Here is a 22,058-nt window from a genome sequence, read left to right on the forward strand (position 1 = left end):
CCCATTCCATGGCCACAAAGACCATGGCAACAACTTCAGTTGGATATCTTCAGTCCAGTTGAAGCAGCTCCACAGCACCAGCGTTTCCTTGCTGTAGTACATGGCCTGCATTCCAAATGGCCAGAAATCGCTACAAGTTCAGTGACCTCATCAACGATTGTCACTATTCTGCAGTGTATGTTCATGAAGTGGGGCCTCCCAGAGGTCACAATCACTGACAATGGACCACAGTTTGTGTCCGAGCAGTTTGCGGATTTCCTCACTCATCATGCTATCGAGCATCGCCTTACTGCTCGGTACAATCCTCAAAGCAACGGAGATGTTGAGCGTTTTAACCGCGTCGTCAAAGAAGGTTTGAAAGCCAACCTCGCAGCAGGCCAAAGATTTGACGAAACGGTTGAAACCATTCTCCACACATACCGTTCAACAAAGTACTCGCTAACGGGGAAGACACCCGCTGAGCTCATGATTGGGCAGGATCTTCACTGGCTACTGGACATTCTCAAACCCCCAGCCAGACCTAGCGTGAAGAGAGCAGCAGGATGGAACAGAGGCACCGTTCTGTTTTCCAACCAAAACCGAGAGCAAACACCGCAAGCTCCGCGCCGGTCTCAGTGTATCAGAACACGGCCTGGCTATCTCACGGACTTTGTCTGTACATAGACTGTGGTTTTAAAAAGGGGGGAAATATGTTGTGTTCATACTCTATTTTTTTGTTACAAGCTCACTGGACGGGCATTAGGGCCCCATGGGAGCTATTCACAGTTGCTGTATTCATTCTGGTTCATGCTGATTTGAGACTCCATTTTGGGTTGTATAAAAGCACAGTTAAGTTACTTTTCTCCTGGCTCAGTTTGTCAGTTATTTACATGTACACAACACATACCACATGGGGCATGGTAGCATTGTGGTTATGTTACTGGATTAGTAGCCTGGACTAATGATCTGGAAACAGGAGTTCAATTTTCCCACCATGGCAGCTGGGGAATTTAAATTCAATTAAATAAATCTGGAAATTAAAAAGAGAACTGGCATAAATACCCATCTGATTCACTAATGCCTTTTGGGAAATCTAATGTCATTACCCGGTCTGGCCTATATGTGACTGCAAACCCACAGCAATGTGGTTGACTCTTAACTGCCCCTCTGAAATGGCCCAGCGAGACACTCTCGGTGCCACATTCGGAAGAATGCCCATATCCCGTGAATGAATTGAAAAACATTCTCTCCAGTCTCCTTGGCCTTGTAACCTCAACCCCCAATCTCCAGAGCAAGGTATTAGCTGAGGGCAAGTGGGCAGACCGCATGGCAAGGTCATTCAAGCAAAAAGTCCAGCTATTGTCTGAAAGTGTAGCAAAGATGATCCTCACTTCAGTAAAAATGTCAGCTGTGGCTCAGTGGGTAGCACCCTCACCTCTGGGTCACAAGGTTGTTGGTTCAAGTCCCACTCCAGGCACATAAATCTAGGCTGACAGTGCAGTGCTGACTCTGCTCTCTCCAGCGGATATGAAAGATCCCATAGTGCAATTTGGAAGAAGAGCAGGGGAGATATCCCCGGTCTCCTGGCCAATATTTATCCCTCAATCAACACAACAAAAAAAAAAGATTACCTGGTCATTATCACACTGTTGTCTGTGGGAGCTTGCTGTGCGCAAATTGGCTGCCACATTACAACAGTGACCACACTCCAAAAGTACTTCATTGGCTGTGAAGCGCTTTGAGACGTCCGGTGGTTGTGAAAGTCACTATATTAATGCAAGTCTTACTTTCTTTTGGGGAGGTGCCTGCCTTCTCTCGGGTGACATGATTGAGTTGAGTAACGCAGTGGTGTGAGAGAAAACGGGACTTGATTTCACCCCGGCCATGGCACAACTCGTTTGTTGGCTCCAATCTGCGGCAATGTGTCTGGTCGCGATGTTTTCTGCCAGTGCGACACCTCCTCCATTCATTCTATTGGTATGGGTGTGCGCGAGAATGCGCAATAACCCCGAATTACATAGGGATTGCATGGAAAAGTAATTTCAGTGTAAAGTACCTCCCCAATTCTCCAAACCCCGAACCATTAGAAGTAGCAATCGCCTGTGGCACTGAAAGTGTGTTGTCGGCAAGACAATCTCTATCTACCACAGCACAGAACTGATATACGAGTCCTTCATGCTCATTGAAGAACTCTGGCTGCTCACCAACACGACAGCACTGCTCACTTTACAAGAGTGTTGATCCAACTACATCAACTCTGACAAGCAAGCAAAGAAACAAAACGAGCAGCGCCCATTAGAATGATATAATCAGCAGAGGCGGAGGCCATTCAGCCCAGCGTACCTGCACTGACTCGCTGATAGAGCTCCCCGCTCGGTCCCACTCCCCTGCCCTGTCCCTTCAGCTTTTTACATTTTTCATCATCAAATATTTACCCAATTCCCTCCTGGGGCGGAGATTCGTCGTCGCCCCGTTCCGGGTGCACGGGCTGCAGTGTGTTCCCAAACCGCAAAGTCCGCCAACGGCCCTCCACCCAACAGTCTGGGCAAGTTGCCGCTAACAGGCAGCTGCAATGACTTTCAAACCAACTGCCTCACCAACAGTGGTCGCAGAGTCAGCCCTGGCTCAGTGGGCAGCACTCTGGCATGTGAGTCAGAAGGTCGTGGGTTCAAGTCCTACTCCAGGGACATGAGCACAAAAATCTAGGCTGACACTCCCAGTGCAGTACTGAGGGAGCGCCGCACTGTCAGTGGGGCAGTACTGAGTGAGTACCGCACTGTCGGAGGGGCGGTACTGAGGGAGCGCTGGACTGTCGGAGGGGCAGTACTGAAGTGAGTGTCGCACTGTCGGAGGGGCAGTACTCGGGGAGCACTGCACTGTCGGAGGGGCAGTACTGAAGGAGTGTCGCACTGTCGGAGGGGCAGTACTCGGGGAGCACTGCACTGTCGGAAGGGCAGTACTGAAGGAGTGTTGCACTGTCGGAGGGGCAGTACTGAGTGAGTACTGTACTGTTGGAGGGGCAGTACTGAGGGAGTGCGGCACTGTCACAGGTGCCATCTTTTGGATGAGACATTAATGACCCGTCTGCTCTCTCAGGTGAACGTAAAAGATCCCATGGCACTATTTTGAGGAAGAGCAGGGGAGTTCTCCCCAGTGTCCTGGGGCCAATATTTATCCCTCAAACAACATCACTAAAACAGATGATCTGGTCATTATTTTATTGCTGTTTGTGGGAGCTTGCTGTGCCCAAATTGGCTGCTGCGTTTCAACAGTGTCTACACTCCAAAAAGTACTTCATTGGCTATAGAGGGCTTTGGGACACCCTGAGGTTGTGAAAGGCACTATATAAATGAAAGTCTTTTTTGGCGGAGCGGACTCGAGTATGACCTATCCCTGCTCCTATTTCTTGTGTTGCTCTACCATTTACCAAAGAAAAGTTTATTTTAAAGCGAATGTCCAGTTTTGAAATCTATGCAGTATAAATGATCGAATAAAAATGTGTTATGTTTTGCTTCAATCGCTTCCCCTTTTTGAAAAAGCCCCCCGCAACATATTTGCATACTTGACTGCATCTTTAAAAGCATAGCAGTCTATTAAACAGCTGATGAAGGGGCTCTTTACAAGCCTATTTGTGTAAATGTTTGTTTGTGTTCTGACCTTTCGCATTAATCATGTCTGTAAACTAAAGCCATTCTGCAATGCTCAGTATGTGTCACATTGTGCAAAGTATTCCAGGCTGACTCAACCATCGATCAGGCATCTGGATGCAATACTCGACAGACTAAATAGTTTTATACTGTGGCTTTGTCTGGTATGTGCTGCCGCTCGGATTTAACTGTCTGTTTACCTAACGGAACCAAAGTCAAACAGTCTGCATGTTGGCAGTCATGGCGTGGTGCTCCGATTTCGATTTTCGATGATAAATTGAGACAGTTTAAGAGCCATGTCTTTAACTGCCTCAGGCCGTGCTGTGAGTCATCTGTGACAGTGTTCTAACTGATTTTTATTTGAAGAAAACTGATATAAGAAATGGGAGCAGGAGTTGGCCATACGGTCCCTCGAGCCTGCTCTGCCATTCAATAGGATCATGGCTGATCTTCTAACTCAACTCCACTTTCCTGCCTGATCCCCATATCCCTCGATTTCCCGAGAGTCCAGAAATCTATCTGTTACGCTCATAATAAATGGTCAGGCTGAGCACTGTGTACAATGAGCAAGTGTGACCGTAGCTCCTTTATTAAGATTCCAGAGTGCAGGTACCTCGTGGGTGGCCTGCTTATATACAGTGCTCCCAAGGGATGCTGGGATCCCTTGGGACTCCAAAAGGTGGGCCCTCTGGTGGTCCGGTGCGATGCAGGTTACAAGAGACTAAATACATAACACGAGCGCTCTCAGCCTTGAATATACTCAGAGACTCAGCATTCACAGCCCTCTGGGGCAGAGAATTCCACAGATTCACCACCCTCTGAGTGAAGAAATTCCTCCTCATCTCACTCCTAAATGGCCGACCCCTTATCCTGAGACTGTGACCCCCTGGTTCTAGACTCTCCAGCCCGGGGGAAACATCCTCTCGGCATCTACCCTGTCAATGCCTCTCAGAATTTTATACGTTTCAATTAGATTCTTCTAAACTCCGGAGAGTATAGGCCCAATCTACTCAATCTCTCCTCATAGGACAACCCTCTCATCCCAGGAATCAACCGAGTGAATCTCCGTTGCACCGCCTCCAAGGGAAGTATTATCCTTCCTTCGGTCTGGAGACCGAAACGGTGCACAGCACCCCAGGTCAATCTTCCCTGCCATTTTTATTTTGGGCTGTGTGACCCCTTTCAGGGGCTGCATGGTCCATTCAAAATATTGCGCACGCGCTGATTATCTATTGAAAAGCCGGCAAGCCGGTTGCTCGGGACCCCGGGAGCGCTGTGCAGCCGCACAGCTTACAGGCAGCATTGCTTCGAGTATGGTCTCCCCAAAGCCCTGTGCAATTGGAGCAAGGCTTCCTAACTCAAACACTCCAACCCCCTTGCAATAAAGGCTGACATACCATTTGCCTTCCTAATTGCTTGTTAGCTTAGAAAGTCTGCGAGATCGAAGATTTGACTCGCTCTTCTCTCATCAAGTGCTTAGGAAGATAGTATTGGTTGTAAAGGGAAACTGAACACTATTCAATGGGCCAGAAATTGCGGTCGGGGGCTTCCCGCGAGGAACGAACACTCGCGCTCCGAGGCCTCGCTGCCCAGCCCAGCGCAGGGGCCCGCGTATCCCGGGAACATACGGGCATCCTGGGATCACATAGGTCAGACCTCCAATTACAATGTAGGATTCTCATTCATAGCAATGGCAGCTCCGCGCTCAGAGTTCACATTACTATCAGTGAGAACACTCTTAAAATCAAATAAAACACACACATAAATAAAAAGACTTCACTTTTTTAAAGTAATAGAAATTAAATGAAATTATAATTTATTTTTTGGAAAATGTTTTAAAAACGTTTTCATTGTGTTAAACTTACCTTCATAAACAGGGTTTTTAATATACAAATAAGTAATAACATTTCTTGTTTCTATCTTTTAAAACTCTTACGCTGGTAAACGCAATCCTTACGCCTGCTTTTACCAGGTCGAAGAGTTTGAAGGACATTCGCTGGGCAGGCGTGGGGAAAATAGCCCAAATCCCCGCCCGCGGAGGCCCTTCTCCCGGGGAGGTGCTGAAACTGTCAAAAGACATTGCAACAGATTGCAAGTGTTGGGTTCAGGTGCATACGCTTTGCGCGCATAAACCTCTTCGGGCACGCGCGCACATCGCATACCCACTCCAAGTGGCCACAAGTTCAATAAGAACATAAGAACATAAGAATTAGGAACAGGAGTAGGCCATCTAGCCCCTCGAGCCTGCTCCGCCATTCAACAAGATCATGGCTGATCTGGCTGTGGACTCAGCTCCACTTACCCGCCCTCTCCCCGTAACCCTTAATTCCCTTATTGGTTAAAAATCTATCTATCTGTGACTTGAATACATTCAATGAGCTAGCCTCAACTGCTTCCTTGGGCAGGGAATTCCACAGATTCACAACCCTCTGGGAGAAGAAATTCCTTCTCAACTCGGTTTTAAATTGGCTCCCCCGTATTTTGAGGCTGTGCCCCCTAGTTCTAGTCTCCCCAACCAGTGGAAACAACCTCTCTGCCTCTATCTTGTCTATCCCTTTCATTATTTTAAATGTTTCTATAAGATCACCCCTCATCCTTCTGAACTCCAACGAGTAAAGACCCAGTCTACTCAATCTATCATCATAAGGTAACCCCCTCATCTCCGGAATCAGCCTAGTGAATCGACTCTGTACCCCCTCCAAAGCTAGTATATCCTTCCTTAAGTAAGGTGACCAAAACTGCACGCAGTACTCCAGGTGCGGCCTCACCAATACCCTATACCCAAGGCCATTATTTTCTGAAATAGCAACAAAGTGAAAACTCTTTACCATTTCAATTATTGACGGTTTATCCATTATGTACCATGCATCGGCCTGGCTCAGTTGGTGGTATTCCCCGTTCAGACCCCACTCCAGGACCTGAGCACATAATCCGGACCGACGGTGCAGCACTTGGGGAATGCTGCATTGTCAGTGGTGCCTTTTAGATGAGATGTTAGACTGAGGTCCCGTCGGCGTATGCACGGAAGGAGATCTGGTGGAGAGCAGGGAGTTCTGGAACCCTGGCCAACATTCCTCCCTTAATCAACGTTCGGCAACAATGGATTAAATCGCCAGTTACCTCACTCGCTGTTTGTGGGCCTTCTGATGCACAATTTGATGACCAGGTTTGCCTACTTAACATTAATTACACTTTCAAAAGTTGTGACGTGTTTTGGGACACGGTAAGGCACTATATAAAGGGCAAACCTATTTTCTTATTTAACCAAACTGCTATGAAAACCCACAGGCATGATTCGCGGGAGAAAGAATGCAAATGCACATACCTAATGTAATTGAAAACAGGCCTTCGGAACCTTTGCTGGAGTTCTCGGTGGCGTAAGCAACTGTCCATCAGCATCTCATGGTGGCATTTTTGCCAAAATAGAAATGTTCTTTAAATAAAGGGGAAGAAATTGGGGCCATTTGTGCCTCCCATCACCTCCAGGGGGCGCTAACAGGGCGCAAACGACTTTGCGGCCGGGCGCGGTACCGCTAACGCCTCCCGCTAAATTGCGGGGAGTTTAGCGGCGGTGCTATGACGTTGCACCCCGAAATCCTGCGCCTGGAGATCGTGATGTCATCACCGTGCGCATCGCTCCATTATCGCCCCGGCCCCAAAATTGGGTTTCGTCCCCAACACCGGGCGATGTCAGCGACGGCTTCACGGGACGCGCACCGGGCGGGTGGCCGCTAGCGGGGCAATGGTTAAAGGGGAGGTGGTCGGTTGCTCGACAAAAGAATATCCGTCTTTTTTTTCCCCCTCACCGCTGTGGCTTTGGACGTGGGATCGGTGCTGCGATCGCTCAGCCCGGCGCTCTGCTTGAGCGGTTCCCCCGCTCCCCGGGTAAGTGGGTTCCCAATCTGCAGAGCTGGCAGTGTGGGCCCTTCCCTTTGATTCAGGGAAGCCCCTCCAACACGGTAGCGCTGCGCGGCCCAGTGCGTAACGCCGCAGAGCCGTGCGCCCCGCTCCCAATCCGCGCGCTCCGCTCACGACCCACCCGCCCCGCTACTGACCCGCCCCGCTCCCGAGCCCCGCTCCCGACCCGCCCCGTTCACGAGCCCCGCTCCCGACCCGCCCCGCACGTCCGCTTCCAACCCGTCCGCCCCGCTTCCGATCCATCCGCCCTGCTCCCGAGCCCCGCTCCCGCCCCGCCCCGCTCCCAACCCGTCCGACCGGCTTCTGATCCGTCCGCCCCGCTCCCGACCCGCCCCGCTCCCAACCCGTCCGACCGGCTTCCGATCCGTCCGCCCCGCTCCCGACCCGCCCCGCTCCGAAGCCCCGCTCCCGACCCGCCCCGCTCCCGAGCCCCGCTCCCGCCCCGCCCCGCTCCCAACCCGTCCGCCCGGCTTCTGATCCGGCCGCCCCGTTCCCGACCCGCCCCGCTCCCAACCCGTCCGACCGGCTTCCGATCCGTCCGCCCCGCTCCCGACCCGCCCCGCTCCGAAGCCCCGCTCCCGACCCGCCCCGTTCCCGAGCCCCGCTCCCGACCCGCCCCGCCCCGCTCCCAACCCGTCCGCCCGGCTTCCGATCCGTCCGCCCCGCTCCCGACCCGCCCCGCTCCGAAGCCCCGCTCCCGACCCGCCCCGCTCCCGAGCCCTGCTCCCGACCCGCCCCGTTCCCGAGCCCCGCTCCCGACCCGCCCCGTTCCCAAGCCCCGCTCCCGACCCGCCCCGCCCCGCTCCCAACCCGTCCGCCCGGCTTCCGATCCGTCCGCCCCGCTCCCAACCCGCCCCGCTCCGAAGCCCCGCTCCCGACCCGCCCCGCTCCCGAGCCCCGCTCCCGCCCCGCCCCGCTCCCAACCCGTTCGCCCGGCTTCCGATCCGTCCGCCCCGCTCCCGACCCGCCCCGCTCCCGAGCCCCGCTCCCGACCCGCCCCGCTCCGAAGCCCCACTCCCGACCCGCCCCGCTCCCGAGCCCCGCTCCCGACCCGCCCCGCCCGATCTGCTCGCCCCGCTCCTTATCCTGGAAGGAAGTGGAGAGCTTGATTTCACGCTCCACTTCCTTTCGGGGGTGGTGTCCCCAATTTCTCGCCAGAGGCAAGTTTTCCGTGCCGGGCGCGAATTCTCACTCCTCATGAGTATTACCGCCCTCAATTTCTCGGCCACAGGGTTTAAATAAATGGTAAAGGTTATATGGTGTAGCCAAACTAAACTGTATAATGAAAAAAAAAGACTTGTATTTATTTCACAACCACTGGACGCCCCAAATGCTTTACAACCAATGAAGTACTTTTTGGAGTGTGGTCACTGTTGTAATGTGGGAAATGCGGCAGCTAATTTGCACACAGCAAGCTCCCACAATGTGATAATGACGAGATAATCTGTTTTTTTAGAGATGTTGATTGAGGGATAAATATTGGCCCAGGACACCGGGGAGAACTCCCCTGCTTTGACCAATCGTTTCTGACAAGGTGGATATTTTGGAAAAGATTGTTTTATTCCTCCCAATTACATTGTTTTTTTTTTTAATACCTCCCACCAGTACAGAAAATGCCTCTCGTGATGTGAAACAATGCAGCAACACTTCCTGGACGGACATCACACTCAAGAGAGGAATCTCTGACGTGCGACTCTTGTTTCTGGCTGCAGTGCCTTTGTTTACAACAACAAAACCTGAAAGTACGGCGGAATCCAGCAAAAACCTCTAACCTATGTACCTGTGAACATGCTCACAGGTTTGTTGAGTTGTGAGTGGCTTAGCCAGTCACATGATGTTCACAAGACTGAATAAAACCTCAGCCAGTTGGGTCTAGGTCATCCACGATGAGGTATGCAGTTGTGAGCCTGGTGGATGAACTGGTAATGTGTCGTGTGATTGTTAAACCTTTGTTAATAAACCAACTAGTTCTTAATAGCAATGTGTTGCTTTGAATTTTTAAGCAAGAAACAATGAAGGAAATACATTACAATTAACTTTGGGATAAAGAAGGACAAGTTGCAAATACCATGAATGGCTTTCATTTATTATTAATATTACACTTGGAGCACTGCGCACAGTGCTGGTCTCCATATACCTGAGTTAGACCACACTTGGAGCACTGGGCACAGTTCTGGTCTCCATATACCTGGGTGAGACCACACTTGGAGCTCTGTGCACAGTGCTGGTCTCCATATACCTGGGTTAGACCACACTTGGAGCTCTGTGCTGGTCGTCATATTATAAAATGGATATCGAGGCACTGGAGAGGGTGCAGAAAATATTTAAAAGGCTGATACTAGAACTGAGCGGTTATAACTATCAGGAAAGGCTGAACAGACTGGGGCTATTTTCAATGGAAAAGAGAAGGCTGAGGGGTGACCCGAGAGAGGTGAGAATGTGGAACTCGCTGCCACAGGGAGTAGTTGAGGCGACTAGTATCGATACATTTAAGGGAAGGCTGGACAAGCACATGGGGGAGAAGGGATGGCAGAATATGGTGATGGGGTGAGATGAAGAGGGCTGGGAGGAGGTTGGTGTGGAATATAAACACCGACATAGACCTGTTGGGCCGAATGACCTGTTTCTGTGTTGTACATTGCATGTAATTCACAAATTCTTAGCAAATATCAGAAAAGTCCCAGATTATTATATGGACTCCACTTTAGATCAGGCTGAGGGGAAGTCCAGGGCACAGACTATGATAATGGGCCTTTCTGGATAGGTGCTTTTATTAATAAGAACATAAGAAATAGGAACAGGAGTAGACCTTACGGCCTCTCGAGCCTGTTCCGCCATTTAATAAGATCATGGCTGATCCGATCATGGACTCAGGTCCACTTCCCTGCCCGCTCCCCATAACCCCTTATCGATTAAGAAACTGTCTTAAATTTATTCAATGACCCAGCTTCCACAGCTCTCTGAGGCAGCGAATTCCACAGATTTACAACCCTCTCAGAGAAGAAATTTCTCCTCATCTCAGTTTTAAAAGGGCGGCCCCTTATTCTAAGATCATGCCCTCTAGTTCTAGTCTCCCCCATCAGTGGAAACATTCTCTCCGCATCCACCTTGTCAAGCCCCCTCATAATCTTATACGTTTCGATAAGATCACCTCTCATTCTTCTGAATTCCAATGAGTAGAGGCCCAACCTACTCAACCTTTCCTCATAAGTCAACCCCCTCAACCCTGGGATCAACCGAGTGAACCTTCTCTGAACTGCCTCCAAAGCAAGTATATCCTTTCGTAAATATGGAAACCAAAACTGTACACAGTATTCCAGGTGTGGCCTCACCAATACCCTGTATAGCTGTAGCAAGACTTCCCTGCTTTTATACTCCATCTCCTTTGCAATAAAGGCCAAGATTCCATTGGCCTTGCTGATCACTTGCTGTACATCATACTAACCTTTTATGTTTCAACTTCCTGCTCAATCAATCATCAGTCCATTTCTTCCCTTCCCCTACCCTGCTGAAGGCAGTGAATCCTTGTTACATTTTCATGGCCGGATATTCAACTATGGAGAGCATCACAGCTGAGCCCTGGTCCTCTGCAAAGTCCTCATATGTACACTTTTCCAGCACAGGTGGCTGGTCAGCAATAGGGGAATGGATTCCTTCCAATCCATCCTGTTCGGCTCGGAGGCCCAATGCAGTATCCCAAACCTAGCGGTTTACCCAGCACTGACTGGAGACTAAACCAGGGAGCAAGCTGGAGGCCTTCCGTGGCTCAGTGGGCAGCACCCGGGCCTTTGAGTCAGAAGGTTGTGGGTTCAAGTCCCACTCCAGAGACTTGAGCACAAAAGTCTAGGTTGACACTCCCAGTGGAGTGCTGCACTGTCAGTGGTGCCTCCTTTTGGATGAGATGTTAAACCGAGGCCCCGTTTGCTCTCCCAAGTGGATGCAAGAGATCCCATGGCACAATTTCAAAGAGCAGGGGAGTTATCCCCGGTGTCCTGGGTTAATATTTATCCTTCAATCAACATAATAATAACAGATTATCTGGTCATTATCACATTGCTGTTGTGGGGCAAATAGCTTAACTCTCCGCCCGTGAATGGCCATTTCCTGGGTTTGCAGATGATTGGTGAAGGGGAGGGGGGGGGGAAAAAAAAAAAAAAATTCTCAAGTTCCGGGAGGTGGGTGGGGTGGATTGACCCATCCACCTCCACGGAGGTGTGTGGGGGGCCTGACCCATTCACCTCCATGGCACGAACCTGGTATTGCAGTACTTCCAGGAAAGGTGCAGTGGCTCTAGACCTTTTGGCTAAGAGCATTGGCACAGAGTGATCCTTGATGTGTGCAAGGTGACCTCTGGCGTTTGTGATTTGACAAAGAATTGGAAAGATTGGCAACGAATTAAAAAAAAAAGTTCTCAAGTTCCGGGTTCTCGTACAGAAACCCGGAACTTGCGCGGTGCTTACACCTCGTACGCAGTCATAGGCCCCGGAAAATCCGGAGCCCATTGGTGAATTCACAGGGTGTGGAGTTTAAGGCGGACTAGCATGAGCTCTTGCTTGTGCGTAATACAGGAAAAGCACTGAGGGATATAGGAAAAATAAAAATGTGTAGTGCAGAGGGAGTTTAATAATGATCAGGGAACGCTGGGTGGTCAGATGGCTCTGTAAACGCAGTCTCTGAATATATAGCATACTTCGGGAGAGCAGTCACTTGTATATACATGGAATTTGAATATAAGAACATAAGAAATAGGAGCAGGATTCAGCCATTTGGCCCCTCGAGCCTGCTCCGCCATTTAATACGATCATGGCTGATCTGATCTTGGCCTCAGCTCTACTTCCCTGCCCGCTCTCCATAACCGTTCACTCCCTTATCGCTCAAAAATCTGTCTATCTCCGCCTTAAATATATTCAATGACCCAGCCTCCACAGCTCTCTGGGGCGAGGGGGCGGAGGGTGACAGTAGGGGTAGGAACTGGAAGTACTAAAATGAAATAGAAATTTCACACAAGGCACAGGGCCGGATGTACTCACAGAATCATAGAAAGTTACAGCACGGAAGGAGGCCATTCGGCCCATCGTGTCTGTGCCGGCTGACAAAGAGCTATCCAGCCTAATCCCACTTTCCAGCTCTCGGTCCGTAGCCCTGTAGGTTACGGCACTTCAAGTGCACATCCAAGTACTTTTTAAATGTGGTGAGGGTTTCTGCCTCTACCACCCTTTCAGGCAGTGAGTTCCAGACCCCCACCACCCTCTGGGTGAAGAAATATTTCCTCATCTCCCCTTTAAACCTTCCAGCAATTACTTTAAATGTATGGCCCTTGGTTATTGGTAATAGGGGTCTCGAAGAAGCAACTCGCGGCATCAATCAGGTTTTTGCCACCACCTTCGGGGAATCACTCAGATCAGCAACACTGGCGAAGTATTGAACTGCTGCTAATCGAACACATGAAGAGTACACAGGAAACGGTATCAATATTTATCAGAGATACAGGAAATGCTGTCATTTTTGTGACTGGAATACGGGATTACTGAAATCATCGACCAAAAATGTTCATGGCAACCCAGGTAGTCTAAATAACGCACATTAATGAAAATATTTATCTCAGATTTATCGTTTTATAAATAGAGTTAGCTTGCAGTTCTCTGGGTGTACCGGGAATTTTCATTATGCAAAAAAATTAAATGACAATTTCATAATTATAAACTATCAGAATGCAACTAAAGTGCTTTTGAATAGTTATTCACCCCTCAGATTAGATAACTCCCTTGAAAATATTCTGGGTTATTTGCTTTATTAAAGTGTTTACTGATGCATTTTATATGGGTTCTGTTTGTGGCCAGTTGCCCTCAGTGCATGCACGGACAGCCAGTGAACTCCCAGATTTGCCACTATGTTGAACACACTGATAGTATGAGGATTGCGACACTATTATTGAAAGGTACATTTCCTGCTGTGAAGACAGGAATGGGGTAATGGTAGTACAGTGGTTATGTTACAGGCCCAGTAATCCAGAGGCCTGGACAATTAATCCGGAGATACGAGTTCAAATCCCACCAGGCAGCTGGGGAATTTATATTCAGTTCATTAAATAAATCTGGAATAAAAGCTCGTATCAGTAATGGTGACTTTTATATATGTGAACTTGTATTTACTCTGTACAGCCACCAGAGGGCTCAACACCTGGAGTTTAAGGAGTTTCTCATAGGTTGGAGAGGCACTCTGGAGACCTGCAATAAAAGACTAAGATCACACTTTACTTTGAGCTCACAATGTTCAGTCTGACTCTTTCTCCATACACAACAGTGACCATCAAACTACCGGATTGTCGTAGAAACCCATCTGGTTCACTAATGTCCTTTAGGGAAGGAAATCTGCCGTCCTTACTGGGTCTGACCTTTATGTGGTTGACTGTTAAATGGTCTTGCTGCCAAACTGCAACAAAGAAATATACTGCAGCGATTCAAGAAGGCGGCTCACCACCACCTTCTCAAGGGTAATTAGGGATGGACAATAAATGCCAGCCTTGCCAGCGACGCCCACATCCTGTGAACATAACTACTTTATACTGAGCTACAGTTCCACAAGCAATCTGCTTCCCCTTTAAAATCTCGCTCAGGTAACATTCTCGTTGCATCTACCTGAACGGTGACCATGGACAGGATAACAGCACGACTGATGCCACGCCATGTGCACACTCTCAACAGGGACAAATGGGTAGCAATCAGGAGAAGGAACCCTGGATGACATCCATCCCCCCCCCCCCCCCCCCCCAGCCCCGACCCCGCTCCCCCCAAGCCCGAGGATGTAGGAGATGTGTGCAGTCCTGCACTGACACCCCAACAGCTCAGGCTAGGATCAATCTTGGCTCTTTTCCAGCCCGTGTGGTCCAGTAGACACCGCAGAGTATACCGACATATTTGAATCCTAGAAATTTACAGCACGGAAGGAGGCCATTTCGATCCATCATGTCCGTGCCGGCCGATCAAGAGCTATCCAGCCTAATCCCACTTTCCAGCTCTTGGTCCGTAGCCCTCTAGCTTACGGCATTTCAAGTGCACGTCCAAATACATTTTAAATGTGGTGAGGGTTTCTGCCTCTACCACCCTTTCAGGTAGTGAGTTCCAGACCCCCACCACCCTCTGGGTGAAGAAATTTCCCCTCAAATCCCCTCTAAACCTCCCCCCAATTACTTTTAATGTATGCCCCCTGGTTGTTGACCCCTCTGCCAAGGGAAACATGTCCTTCCTATCACCTCGATCCAAGGCCCTCATAATTTTATACACCCCAATAAGGTCTCCCCTCAGCCTCCTCTGTTCCAAAGAAAATAGACCCAGAATCTCCAATCTTTCCTCATAGCCAAAATTCTCCAGTCCAGGCAACATTCTTGTAAATCTCCTCTGTACCCTTTCCAGTGCAATCACATCTTTCCTGTAATGTGGTGACCAGAACTGCACGCAGTACTCCAGCTTTCCAGTCACAAACTGGAACTACTGAACAGGTTTTCATTACAGAAAATTCAGCAGACATGATTCATGTTGTTCCAAACACAGAGGAATGAATAATAGAGAAAATGAGTTTATACATTAACTAAACGCAAACAATCCAAGATTAGAAAGAAAAAATTTTCCCGATAGGGTTATGTACATGTCAAATTAAACCACATATAAAGCTGTCCATTCACACCTTTACATAAGAACATAAGAAATAGGAGCAGGAGTAGGCCATACGGCCCCTCGAGCCTACTCCGACATTCAATAAGATCATGGCTGATCTGATCATGGACTCAGCTCCACTTCCCCGCCCGCTCCCCATAACCCCTTATTCCCTTATCGGTTAAGAAACTGTCTATCTCTGTCTTAAATTTATTCAATGTCCCAGCTTCCACAGCTCTCTGAGGCAGCGAATTCCACAGATTTGCAACCCTCTCAGAGAAGAAATTCCTCATCTCAGTTTTAAATGGGTGGCCCCTTATTCTAAGATCATGCCCTCTAGTTCTAGTCTCTCCCATCAGTGGAAACTTCCTCTCTGCATCCACCTTGTCAAGCCCCCTTATAATCTTATACATTTCAATAGGATCACCTCTCATTCTTCTGAATTCCAATGAGTAGAGGCCCAACCTACTCAACTTTCCCTCATAAGTCAACCCCCTCATCTCCGGAATCAACCTAGTGATCCTTCTCTGAACTGCCTCCAGAGCAAGTATATCCTTTCGTAAATATGGAAACCAAAATTGCACGCAGTATTCCAGGTGTGGCCTCACCAATACCCTGTATAACTGTAGCAAGACTTCCCTGCTTTTATACTCCATCTTCTTTGCAATAAAGGCCAAGATACCATTGGCCTTCCTGATCACTTGCTGTACTAACCTTTTGTGTTTCATGCACAAGTAACCCCCAGGTCCCGCTGTACTGCAGCACTTTGCAATCTTTCTCCATTTAAATAATAACTAACTAATTTTAAAAAGAGCCAGGTAAGTATCTGGTTGAAGTCACGAATGTGGGTTATAAGGATAAGGATATCTATAAGGTTATAAGTCTAAGCACAGATACAGGTACTTGAATGTTTCTGTGGAACATGGTCTTTCTCAGCTGTAATGTCAGTGGTAGCAACAAGCCCTGGAAGTGTTCCAGCTGAGTATTCTGGGGTTTTACCATGGGGAGGGGGGGAGCATCAAGGAGACAATACAGTGCCTTTCCTCAGGAGCTCGAATGGGTTTGAGTGACGTCCATGATAGATGGGAGTTGTACTTATTTGGGACAGGAACTGGAGGTTGTAAGGAAAGGTACAGACTGAAATGATTAAATCCTTCACCGAGCAGGATGCTCTGCTGCCCCTGGAACTGAAGGCGGGAGTAGTTGTTGTCTGTGACAGTCTGCAGACCAGAGTTGAATAATAAAGGTGTGAGAATTTGGAGAATGGGAAGTACTTAAACAAAACGTTCCCGTGGGAGATTAAACAGATAGAGTAATGTTCATAACAGAATGAATTGTGATGATGTATTCTTTTTATAAACCTTAATCATTCCGTGGCTTCTCATGTTTTGAACGTACCATCATAGCAATAACACTTCCAACTTTGTTTGCTGAAAGTTTATTGGACTTGGGCTTAGTTGGGACAGGGACTGGAGGTTGTAAGGAAAGGTACAGACTGAAATGATTAAATACTTCACCGAGCAGGATGATTTTGCTGCTGGGGCCAGAGGTGGGAGCACTTGATGCCTGTGACAGACAACATTATGGTTCAGCAGCTGGGTCAGAAATTTGAACCGAGATGAAAGGATCCCCAGGCACATGAAAAAGTTTCAAAGAATCTATTCACAGAGCGTTCTGTCAAAGTAAACAGATGATGTCCCATCTGCTTAACTTAACTTCTGCATCAATACAATAAATGTATTAAAAGCTTTTTTGGACAATGGCACATGTACAAAACATGGAGGGATTCTCACTAATAGTGTACCTCCTTGCCCCACAATTTGGCAGTATTAAACTCCAGAACATTAACTTTAACACTGTATAGCGTTTTGAGCATCCATCCTAATGCCTTATCCACAGAGATTTTCAAGACTAATTTTGTACGTCATAGTCAATCAAACCTCTTTATTTGGAAGGGGCTGGGTAGTGCAGTAGATTAACTTTCAGACTGGATTTGGATTCAGCTAATAATAACATAAGGATTAGGAGCAGGAGTTGGCCATTCGGCCCCTCGAGCCTGCTCCACCATTCAATAAGATCACGGCTGACCTTCAACCTCAACTCTACTTTTCCACCCAATCTCCATATCCCTTGATTCCCCGAGAGTCCAAAAATCTATCGCTCTCAGCCTTGAAGATACTCAACGACTGAGCCTCCACAGCCCTCTGGAACAGAGAATTCCAAAGATTCACCACCCTCTGAGTGAAGAAATTCCTCCTCATCTCGGTCTTACATGGCTGACCCCTTACCCTGAGACTGTGACCCCTGGTTTTAGGCTCTCCAGCCCGGGGGAAACAACCTCTCAGCATCTACCCTGTCAATCCCCCTCAGATTCTTGTATGGCTCAGTGAGATCATCTCTCATTCTTCGAAACTCCAGAGAGTATCGGCCCAATCTACTCAATCTCTCATCATAGGATAATCCTCATCCCAGGAATCAATCTAGTGAACCTCAGGTCCTTCCTCCGATAAGGAGACCAGAACAGTGCACAATGCTCCAGCTGTGGTCTCTCCAAAGCCCTGTACAGTTAGTGGGAATAAGGTCGAAGTCTCTTATCTGTGCTACGTAATGATCCAAAGAAGAAATAACGTGAACTGCTCCAATCCACTGGACCTCCTGCGTTTATGGCTCTCCAGTGATGTTGCTTGAGTTTTTGGTGTGTGCAACAAATTGTGCCGAATTCAAACTATTCCTGGCGGAGTTTGAATTTGGCTCAATCTCCCGCCCTCCCCCCTCCACCCCCACCCCAAAACACGAGATTCAAACAAACACCGTTTGTGTCTCTGAAAGTTCCCCATGAGCACGAACAGCTACATCTGTATAAACAACTCTCGCAGCCTCAGGTAGGCAAACGGCATGCTTGTGTTTCTGTGCGCTCAAGTATATTTAAGTGTGGTCCGTGTGGTTGGCGGGCATTGGAAGAGATACCAGTAATCTGACCAAGTGTTGGAGCTCAGGTCTATGAGGGTTTACCAGCAGCACTTGGTATGGAAGAATGTTTTCAGCTTTCCGTGATCATACTGCGAGGTTTCATCTGTTGGCCGGTGTAATGTATGCACCGTGAGTATGCTCACGGGTTTGTAGAGCCGTTGTCCGAAGGAGGCGGGAGTCCCCGATGGAGTGCTCTCTATGCAGGAGTCCTCCCTCTATTTATTGGGGATTTGGCCAGGAGGGTGTTGCACGGAGCAGTCCCGTGCAATAAGTTTTTAAGTCGGTTCACGGACTCCCAGGCCCCCTGCAATTTCTGCGGACAGGAGGAGTCCGCGTTCCATGTTTATGTACAGTGTGCGAGGTTGCAGCCCCTCTTCCAATATTTGAAGGGGCTGCTCCTCGATTTTTGGCTGCACTTCAGTCCCACGCTCCTGATCTTTGGGCACCTGGTGCGGAGGGGAGCGGGCAGGTCGGTAGGCCTCCTCGTAGGACTGCTCCTGGGCACGGCCAAGGGGGCCATCAGCCGGTCCAGGCAACGGGCGGTCGAGGGGGTCGTTCAGCCTGACTGCCTGCCTCTCTTCCGCGGTTACATCCGAGCCAGGATGTCCCTAGAGATGGAGCACGCGGTGTCCACCGGTACGCTCACGGCCTTCCGCGAGAGGTGGGCGCCGGAGGGACTGGAGTGCATCATCACCCCCGGCAACCAAATTTTAATTTAACTGGTTAAAATTTCCATTAAAGTTTTATTTGTTAATTTGTGGGTTCCAGTGCCCTTGCCAAAAGGGGCACTTGATTTTATGTTCTACCAAAATAGTTGTAGAGCTATTGCATTGTGAGTGGCTTAGCCAGTCATGTGATGTTCACAAACTCAATAAAACCCCAGCCAGTTGGGTCTAGGTCATCCACGATGGGGTATGCAGTTGTGAGCCTAGTAGATGGACTGGTAATGTGTAGTGTGATTGTTAAACCTTTGTTCATAAACCAACTAGTTCTCAATAGCAATGTGTTGCTATCAATTCTTAAGCAAAGAACCCATGAAGCAAATTCATTACAGCCATTGTTTATTGCCCATCCCTAATTGCTGTCGAGAAGGAGGTAGTGAGCCGCCTTCTCAAACTGCTGCAGTGTACCTCTTTGTAGCAGGTTGGTACGACCGAGTGGCTTGCTTGGCCATTTCAGAGGGCTCCTTGGAACCTACCTCGTTGACCAAGAGTCAACCACATTGCTGTGGGTCTGGAGTTACATATCGGCCCAGACCGGGTAAGGACGGCAGATTTCCTTCATTAAAAGGCGTTTGTGAACCAGATGGGTTTTTAATGACAATCTGGTTGTTACATGAGGCTAGAATTTCCTATCAGCCCACCAGCGCCCGATCGCAACCCAAAAGACTGCTAAGACTGGGAAGATTATCGTTGGCAAAAACTTCCCCCAAAAAATAAAAAAATCCGACCAGCGAAAAACATGGGCGTTGCCCCCCCCCATTCTGGGTGAAAAAGTGCAATTTAGGGTCGATTGGGCGGTCCCTAAACAAAATGAGCGATCAATAAAAATAGTAGCAGAAAAACAATAAAACATTTTCAAAAAACATCACCTAAAAAAAAAATCAAAAACACATTCCCAAGACCCTTTTAAACTAAATAACCACAACAGATTTTTAAAATAATCAGTAAAAAAACAATTACTAATCTTTTCCTTGAAGAGCTACTCACCTACCGCCCAGCTCCGCTGATCATCGAGAGCCTTCTTTTTCCATACTCACCTACGGGTCACCGCTGAGCCAAATATCGCGCCATGGCGATCTGTGGATGGTGCGTGCACCCGGTGGTACCTCAAAACCACCGACGTAACTCAGGTAAGGAATTTCTCCGCTCACCTGATTAGCGCCCACAATGGCCAATACCGCCCAAAAACTAGGCAGTAAGCCACAGGAAATTCCAGCCCATGGTTTTTATTCCAGATTCATTTAATTCACTGAATTAACATTCCCCAGCTGCTGTGGTGGGATTTAAACTCATATCTCCAGATCAGTCGCCCAGACCTCGGGATTACTGCCCAGTAACATAACCACTGAGCTACCATACTATGGTCAGTGATCCAGCATTGCAGTGGCTTGCATTAGTTGTTCTTCAAACAAACTATCTCTCCGGAGGATAACGACACTAAGGCTTTCCAAATCACTAAATGTGTTAAGGCCATTGAGAAGTGCCAATCCCTATACGTACATAGTTGGTCATACGGCCCCCTGAGCCTGCTCCGCCATTTAATAAGATCATGGCTGATCTTTGGCTTCGTCTCCACTTTCCCGCCCGATCCCCATATCCTCTTGATTCCCCTAGAGTCCAAAATTTTATCGATCGCAACCTTGAACCCCCACTGAGATATCTGCGCTCCTCTAATTCTGCCCTTTTGAGCATCCCTGATTATAATCGCTCCACCATCGGTGGTCGTGCCTTCTGTTGCCTGGGCCCTAAGCTCTGGAACTCCCTCCCTAAACCTCTCCCCCTCTCTACATCTCTTTCCCCCTTCAAGACGCTCCTTAAAACCTGCCTCTTTGACCAAGCCCTGCCCTAATTTCTCCTTATTCGGCTTGGCGTAAAATTTTTTATCTCATAATTCTCTTGAGAAACGCCTTGGGATATTTCACTACGTTAAAGGCGCTATATAAGTACAAGTTGTTGTTGTTGTTGTTGAATATACTCAACGATTCAGCATCCACAGCCCTCTGGGGCAGAGAATTCCAAAGATTCACCACCCTCTGAGTGAAGAAATTCCTCCTCATGTCAGTCTTAAATGGCCGACCCCTTATCCTGAGACTGTGACCCCTGGTTCTAGACTCCCCAGCCCGGGGGAAACATCCTTCCTGCATCTACCCTGTCAATCCCCCTCAGAATCTTATGCTTCAATGAGATCACCTCTCATTCTTCTAAACTCCAGAGAGTATGGGCCCAATCTACTCAATCTGTCTATAAAATCATGTTGGAGAGGACAGAGCCCATTGAAAAACGTACTCTGTATATTAACTCCTTACCATAGCTGTCGTTGGAAGAAGAAGAATAGATTTCCAATGAACTGGATGAACAGTTCTCTGTATACTCAATATCCATGTCACCGAGCCTCAGGATTATACTCTTCCCCAGAGCAACCTGCAGCTGCCATTTGCACAGTGTGTGATTCGGGTAGGTGCCCGGGTAGTTCTTGGAAGTCAGAGTACCACTTTCAGGGCCAACGACTGTATGCCCACATCCGTCACCTGAATCAAGATGGAAAAAGGATGGTAAATCTCCAGCGATAAATCCCAGAATCCCAGAAGGAGGCTATTTGGGCCCAAGTCATGTCAGTTATTGCAACGAGCAGCATTGAAAAGATTAGATGGGTTGAAATTTCTTTGCTCACTACGTTAATTTATTTAAAATAAAATACTGTTCACAACTTTGTCAATAAAGAATTTCACTTGAACAGGTTAACCCATTCTTTAAAAATGCAAAAAGAAAAGCTGAAGATGTTGCAAGGTTGAAACAGAGAGAGAAAATGTTGGAACCATTCAGCGGGGTGAGCAGCACCCGTGGACGCAACAGAGGGTGGACTGACCCATCCACCTCCACGGAGGTGTGTGGGGGACCTGACCCATCTACCTCCATGGCACGAACCTGGTATTGCAGTACTTCCAGGAACGGTGCAGTGGCTCTCGGCCTTTTGGCTAAGAGCATTGGCGCAGAGTGATCCTTGATGTGTGCAAGGTGACCTCTGGCGTTTGTGATTTGACAAAGAATTGGAAAGATTGGCTATGAATAAATTAAAATAAATAACGGCCCGGAATCTGTGGTCCGTGGCGATGTGAAGACGATTTCGCGGTCCCTGTGTCGAGAATTTGGGGTTTTCTGACATTCAATTC

The 22,058-nt window shown here is 48.4% G+C and overlaps 1 protein-coding gene across 1 annotated transcript in view; it reads right to left on the reverse strand.

Annotated features, from left to right (window-relative positions):
- The window catches only part of LOC139279272 (discoidin, CUB and LCCL domain-containing protein 1), a 180,176-nt gene that overhangs the window by 125,031 nt on the left and 33,087 nt on the right, over positions 1 to 22,058 (reverse strand). The window contains exon 2 of the mRNA XM_070898402.1: positions 21,195 to 21,416. Within this exon, the coding sequence (XP_070754503.1) occupies positions 21,195 to 21,416 (222 nt within the window). The remainder of the gene's footprint in view (positions 1 to 21,194; positions 21,417 to 22,058) is intronic.

This window comes from Pristiophorus japonicus, chromosome 14, assembly GCF_044704955.1.
Source record: "Pristiophorus japonicus isolate sPriJap1 chromosome 14, sPriJap1.hap1, whole genome shotgun sequence".
Lineage (NCBI taxonomy): Eukaryota > Metazoa > Chordata > Chondrichthyes > Pristiophoridae > Pristiophorus > Pristiophorus japonicus.